Here is a 7500-nt window from a genome sequence, read left to right on the forward strand (position 1 = left end):
ACTCTCACAAGCACACACACACACACACACACACACACACACACCACAAACACTCACACCAAACTGAGACACACGCATACAGTTTCACACATGCACACAAAACAAAACAACAACAGCAAGAACAACAACAAAAAGACCAACAAAAAAAACACGCGCGCGCATGGTCCCACACACACACACGCCCACGCACGCACACACATACACACACACGCGCGCGCACGCGCACGCACGCACGCACATACAGACAGACAGACACACACACACACACACACACACACACACACACACACACCACATTTCACTCAAGTTGATCACAACCAAAATCCCGTTTTTCCTTTAACTGTGTACGAGAAAAACAATACTGTGCTAAAATCAAACACATGAATTATCTTTTGTAGCAATGCCATAATGTCTTGTTACATCATGCACCATTGTTTATCATAAAAAGAAAGAGAGACAAAGAAAAAGAAGAAGAAAAAAAAACCAACAAAGAAATAAAGGAGTATGATATATATATATATATATGTGTGTGTGTGTGTGTGTGTGTGTGTGTGTGTGTGTGTGTGCACGCGCGCGCATGTGTGTGTTCGTGTGCGTGTGCATACACATGGACATCGCAATAATTCAGAAAACCGAACAAAACCATTCCTGTTGATAATTTCATCTCGCAAAAAAAAAAAAAAAAAAAACACACACAAAAAAAACCCAGAACAGTTTATGGGGGAAACGTACCTCCTTCTGTTCAGATGCGTTCAGGAAAAAAAAAAGAAAAAAAAGAAAAGAAAAGAAGTTGAAAAACAGCAGATCAATAAAGCAAACTTCAACAGCTAAAAGCTTTACCATTGCTGGAACAATCACCAGCACTTAGCCATGGCCCTACTCGCCTGATACATGCGGGTCAGTTGTCTTTAAATTGCTTCCTGTGCACGTCATGAAAAACGTGAGGATTCCGCATGTTATTGGGTGAACTTTTCTTCTTCTTTGTCTTATATATATTTTTTTCTCAAGGCCTGACTAAGCGCGTTGGGGTTTCGCTGCTGGTCAGGCATCTGCTTGGCAGATGTGGCGTAGCGTATATGGATTCGTCCGAGCGCAGTGACGCCTCCTTGGGTTACTGATACTGATACTGATATTTCTTCTCCTCCTCCTCCTCCTCTTCTTCCTCTTCTTCTTCTTCTTCTCCTTCCTCTTCTTCTTCTCTGCATTACTAAAAACAACAACAACTACAACAAAAACAAAAAAACAAAAACAAAAACAAACAAACAAAACAAAACAAACAACCCCCCAACAAAACAACAACAACAACAAAACAAAAACAAAAAACAACAACAAAAAACAAAAACAAAACAAAACAAACACAAAAACAAAACAAACAAAAAAACAAAAAACAAAAAAACAAACAAAAACAAACAAACAAAAAAACAACAACAAGACAAAAACAACAATAACAGATTTGTAACGGTAGACTTGTGTCAAGAAATAGGAGACAGGATATGTTGATCAGCTGTGCCTGTCAAGTTGTCAACACTTGGTAAAGGTACATGAATGAACTGAAGAAGTGAATTCATCTTTATATAATAACAATAAAACAACAACACCAGCAATAACAACAACATACAAAACAAAACACAACAAAAACCGCCCAGATTTCTCTCCATTCTGCTGTTGTTGACAGAACGGTTTGCCTCGGAACTTTTCCCACGCTGGATGGCTGGTAACCGCCAACCAGCCAACCCACTACGCCAGCACCCTTAACTCTTTCACCGCCATAGGCGACTTTTGTCGATATTGAATGGTCATGCTGATGACATTGTAACAAAACTTGACAGCTGCAGCCAGTTTCCCACCGAAAGAACAACGACTAACCTTTGCCCACTGGCTGTGTTTGAAGTGAACAAGTCCACTTTGTTGTAGTTTTGACATGAACCGAAGCCTGTAACTGAGAGCATCGTTTCTAAAATATCTGCCGCTGGGGAGTGTCTTTCACACAGAAACGTGACGGTGAAAGAGTTAAGGCCTTCTTCCTCCTCCTCCTTCCTCATCCTCTTTTCTACTCCTCCTCCTTCTTCCTCCTTCTCCTTCCCCTTCCTTCTACTACTGCTGCTGTTGCTGCTGCAAATACAACTACCGCTACTACTGGCAGCTGTGGTGGTCAATCAGTCAACTTACAGCACCAGCAACCTTCCACCACCTCCTCCTCCTACTACAACTACAGCTACTGCTGCTGCTGTTGCTACTACGACTACTGCTACTACTGGCAGTCGTGATGGTCAGACAGCCAGTCAGCTTACTACACTCACACCCTTCCTACTCCTTCTCCTTCTACTACAACTACAACTACTGCTGCTGCTGCTAATACGACTACTGCTACTGCTGGCAATCGTGGTGGTCAGTCAACCAACTTTCCACGCTCACACCCTTCCTACTCCTCCTTGTCCTCCTCCTCCTCCTACAACTACTACTATTACTGCTGCTGCTGCTAATACGACGACTGGTAGCCGTGGTGGTCAGTCAACCAATTTACCACGCTCACACCCTTTCTATTCTTCCTAGTCCTCCTCCTCTTGCTCCTCCTCTTACTACAACTACCGCTGCTACTGGCAGCCGTAACGTCAGCCAGCCAACTTGCTACACTCACACTCCTCCTCCTCCTCCTAGTCCTCCTTCTCCTCCTCCTACAACTACTACTATTACTACTACTACTGCTGCTGCTGCTAATACTACTGCTGCTACTGGCAGCCGTGGTGATCGGCCTGGGGGTCCCCGACCTGACAGAGGAAGGTGAGCGGGTTGTAGTACATGCCGGCGGGGCAGTACTGCACGTAGTACCTGCCGGTGATGTCGCAGTGGAGGTAGCGCGTGTGGTCGCACGGGTACGGGTGGAAGTACTGACCCTGGGCCAGCGCACCCGGGGTGCAGGGGTTGACCAGGGTGGGCGCTGGGGTGGTGGAGGTGACGGAGGGCTGCTGGTTGGGGCGGTCGGACACACAGGTGAGCAGCAGCTGGTTCCAGACCTCCAGGACCGGGCACTGCTCCAGCCAGGCGCCGCCGAACAGGTCGCAGTGGATGAACCTGGGCCAAGGTCAAGGTCAGTTGAAGGTTAGAGGTTAAACAAACTTCCAATCCCCCCGCACCCCCTTAAATAAAAAGTTGTCCCCCCCCCCTCCCCACGGGCTCTCGTGGCAAAGCGATTTCGTTGTATCTGCGTATCGCTGTGGATGAACCTGACCAAGGTCAGTTAAAAGTTAGATAGAGGTTAAACAAACTTCCCATCACACATAAGAGAAAGAGAGAGAGAGACAAATAGAGAGAGAGAGAGAGAGAGAGAGAGAGACAGACAGACAGAGAGAGAGAGAGAGAGAGGGGGGGGGGGCAGACAGAGATTGGAAGGAAGACAGATAAACGGACACACAGACAGAAACAGAATGAAGACAGAGGCAGTGAGAGAGAGAATCAGAAACACACACACACACACACACAGACACACACACACACACACACAGACACACACACACACACACACACACAGACACACACACACACACACACACACACACACACACACACACACACACACACACAGAGACACATACACACACACACACACACACACACACACACACACACACAGACACACACACACACACACACACACACACACACACACACACACACACACACACAGAGGTACCCACTGAGATTTGTCCGGGGCATATTCAAAGTAGAGGTAGCTAGCCTGGATGTGAGCCGGGGTGCAGGGGTTGGGGTAGGTGGAAGGGAGGGGGGTTCGGGAACCCTCCTCCCCCCTCGAGTAGCCGCAGATCAGTTTGCTGGGGTCGAAGGTCATGCTGACGACAATGCAATACAATACAATACAATTCAATAAAAAAAATAAAATACAGTAATATATAATACAATACAAATACGATGCGACACGATACGATACGATACGATATACGACATACGATATACAATACGATATGATACGATACGATATACGATATGATATACAATACGATACGATACGATACACGATACGATACGATACGATACGATACGATACGATACACGATACGATACGATACGATACGATACGATACGATACGATACGATACGATACGACACACGATACGATACAATACGATACGATTCGATACCATAAGATACGACACACGATACTATACGATACAATACGATACGATTCGATGCCATACGATACGATTCGATACCATACGATACGACACACGATACGATACAATACGATACGATTCGATACCATACGATACGACACACGATACGATACAATACGATACGATTCGATACCATACGATACGACACACGATACGATACGATACCATACGATACGATACGATACGATACGATACGACACACGATACGATACGATACGATACGATACGATACGATACGATACGATACACGATACGATACGATACGATACGATACGACACACGATACGATACGATATGATACACGATACGATACGATACGATACATGATACACGATACGATACGATACGATACGATACACGATACGATACGATACACGATACGATACGATACGATACACGATACACGATACACGATACGATACGATACGATACACGATACGATACGATACGATACGATACGATACACGATACGATACGATACACGATACGATACGATACACGATACGATACGATACGATACGATACGATACGACACACGATACGATACGATACGATACACGATACGATACGATACGTCACACGATACGATACGATACGATACGATACGATACGATACGATACGATACGATACACGATACGATACGATACGACACACGATACGATACGATACGATACGACACACGATACGATACGACACGACACGACACGATACGATACGATACGACACGATACGATACGATGCAATAGAAGGCAATACGATGCAATTCAATGCAATGCAACTGTACAATACAAAGAACACAATACAACTCAGTACAGTGCAAGACAGTCAGTCATCAGACCTGGACGGGCACAGTGTGACGAAGGGACGTCCCTTGAAGTCACACCGGATGAACATGTTGGGACTGTACGGGTAAGGGAACATCACTCGGCCTGCCGTCATAGCTTCTTCCGTGCAAGGGTTGCGGTATTCCCTGTGACCTGTGTGCGTTGACAGTCAGCGTCAAATCGAAAGTAGGGTAGATTTTGAGTGAGTGAGTGAGGAAGAGAGAAAGAGAGAGAGAGAGAGAGAGAGAGAGAGAGAGAGAGAGAGCGAGAGAGGGAGACAGAGAGAGAGAGACAGAGAGAGAGAAAGAGACAGAGAGAGAGAGAGAGAGTGTGTGTGAGAGAGAGAGAGAGGGAGAGAGAGAGAGAGAGAGACAGAGAGAGAGAGAGAGCGAGTGTGTGTGTATGTGTGTGTGTGTGTGTGTGTGTGTGTGTGTGTGTGTGTGAGAGAGAGAGAGAGAGAGAGAGAGAGAGAGAGAGAGAGAGAGAGAGAGAGAGAGAGTATTTCTATTTGTATTTCTTTTTATCACAACAGATTTCTCGGTGTGAAATTCGGGCTGCTCTCCCCAGGGAGAGCGCGTCGCTACTCTGCAGCGCCACCTATTTTTTGGGTATTTTTTTCCTGTGTGCAGTTTTATTTGATTTTCCTATCGAAGTGGGTTTTTCTACTGAATTTTGCCAGGAACAACCCTTTGTTCCGCACCTGTATTCATTTCACACTTAACAGAAATTAGTTTCAACACTTTTTCCACTTGAAAGACGAGTTCGAGAAGTGATCAGCTTGATACAATCAATGCCTGTCCGGAGAGGACAACACAGACAACACGAGGACAACACAGACAACACAAGGACAAAGCAGACAACACGAGAACAACACAGACAACACGAGGACAACACAGACAACACGAGGACGACAAAGACAACACGAGGACAACACAGACAACACGAGGACAACACAGACAACACGAGGACAACAAAGATAATACAATGACAACACGACGACAACACAGACAACACGAGGACAACACGAGGACAACACAGACAACATGAAGACAACAGAGACATCACGAGGACAACACGAGGAAAACACAGACAACACGAGGACAACAGAGATAACATGAGGACAAAACAGACAACACGAGGACAACAAAGACAACACGAAGACAACACAGACAACAGACAACACGAGGACAACACAGACAACTCGATGACAACGCAGACAACACGAGGACAACACAGACAACACGAGGACAACACGAGGACAACACAGACAACACTAGGACAACAAAGATAATACAATGACAACACGAGGACAACACAGACAACATTAGGACAACAAAGATAATACAATGACAACACGAGGACAACACAGACAACACGAGGACAACACGAGGACAACAAAGACAACACGAAGACAACACAGACAACAGACAACACGAGGACAACACGAAGACAACACGAGGACAACACGAGGACAACACAGACAACACGAGGACAACCCACAGACAGGACAGGTGCCGGAAACGAGCACGTGCACCCAAGGGGGCCCGGGGACGGCACTCACTGATGTCCTCACAGTCGATCAGATCCCTGACCCTGCTGTTCTGTCGGATCTCGTCGTCCGTGCAACGCCGGCACTCGTGGCTCTCCTGGCACATGATGGTGGCCTCTGGAGAAAGAGAAAGGATCATGTCTGACTGACTGGCTGGCTGACTGGCTGGTTGGATGGATGGATGGTTGGCTGGTTGGCTGGTTGGCTGACTGACTGACTGACTGGCTGGTTGGATGGTTGGTTGGTTGGATGATTGGCTGACTGACTGGCTAGATGAGTGACTGACTGACTGACTGACTGACTGACTGACTGGCTGGCTGGTTGGTTGGATGGTTGGCTGACTGACTGACTGACTGACTGACTGATTGGCTGTCTAACCAACTGACTGTCTGATTGGCTGTCTAAATGACTGACTGGCTGTCTAACTGACTGACTGACTGACTGATTGGCTGACTGACTGACTGACTGGCTGGTTGGCTGTCTGACTGACTGAATTGGCTGTCTAACTGACTGATTGCTGGATGGCTGTCTAACTGACTGGCTTTCTAACTGACTGAGCGATTGGCTGGTTGGCTAACTGACTGGCTGACTGATTGGCTGGTTGGCTAACTGACTGATTGGCTGGATGGCTGTCTAACTGACTGGCTGTGTAACTGACTGGTTGGCTGACTGACTGTCTAACTGACTGGTTGGCTGACTGACTGGCTGTCTAACTGACTGGCTGGCTGGATGGCTGTCTAACTGACTGACTCACTGGTTGGCTGGCTGGTTGGCTGTCTAACTGACTGACTGGCTGTCTCACTGACTGGTTGGCTGACTGACTGACTAAGGCAACAAACAAACAAACCAATGCAAGATAACAAATAGTAAAGGGAGAAAAAACGAAACAAGAAAGACAATTAAATAAAGAAAGAAATCTACAAGGAAGGAAGAAAT

General features: G+C 46.3%; 1 protein-coding gene across 1 annotated transcript in view; it reads right to left on the bottom strand.

The window, feature by feature from the left end:
- Positions 1-2729: 2729 nt before the first annotated feature.
- LOC143291387 (uncharacterized) overlaps positions 2730-7500 on the bottom strand; it is a 20600-nt gene continuing 15829 nt past the window's right edge. Inside the window, exons 9-12 of the mRNA XM_076601227.1 lie at positions 6520-6681; positions 5030-5168; positions 3696-3848; positions 2730-3072 (exon numbers count right to left, since the gene is read on the bottom strand). Of these exons, the coding sequence (XP_076457342.1) occupies positions 2730-3072; positions 3696-3848; positions 5030-5168; positions 6520-6681 (797 nt within the window). The remainder of the gene's footprint in view (positions 3073-3695; positions 3849-5029; positions 5169-6519; positions 6682-7500) is intronic.

This window comes from Babylonia areolata, chromosome 17 (assembly GCF_041734735.1).
Source record: "Babylonia areolata isolate BAREFJ2019XMU chromosome 17, ASM4173473v1, whole genome shotgun sequence".
NCBI classification, from domain to species: Eukaryota; Metazoa; Mollusca; class Gastropoda; order Neogastropoda; family Buccinidae; genus Babylonia; species Babylonia areolata.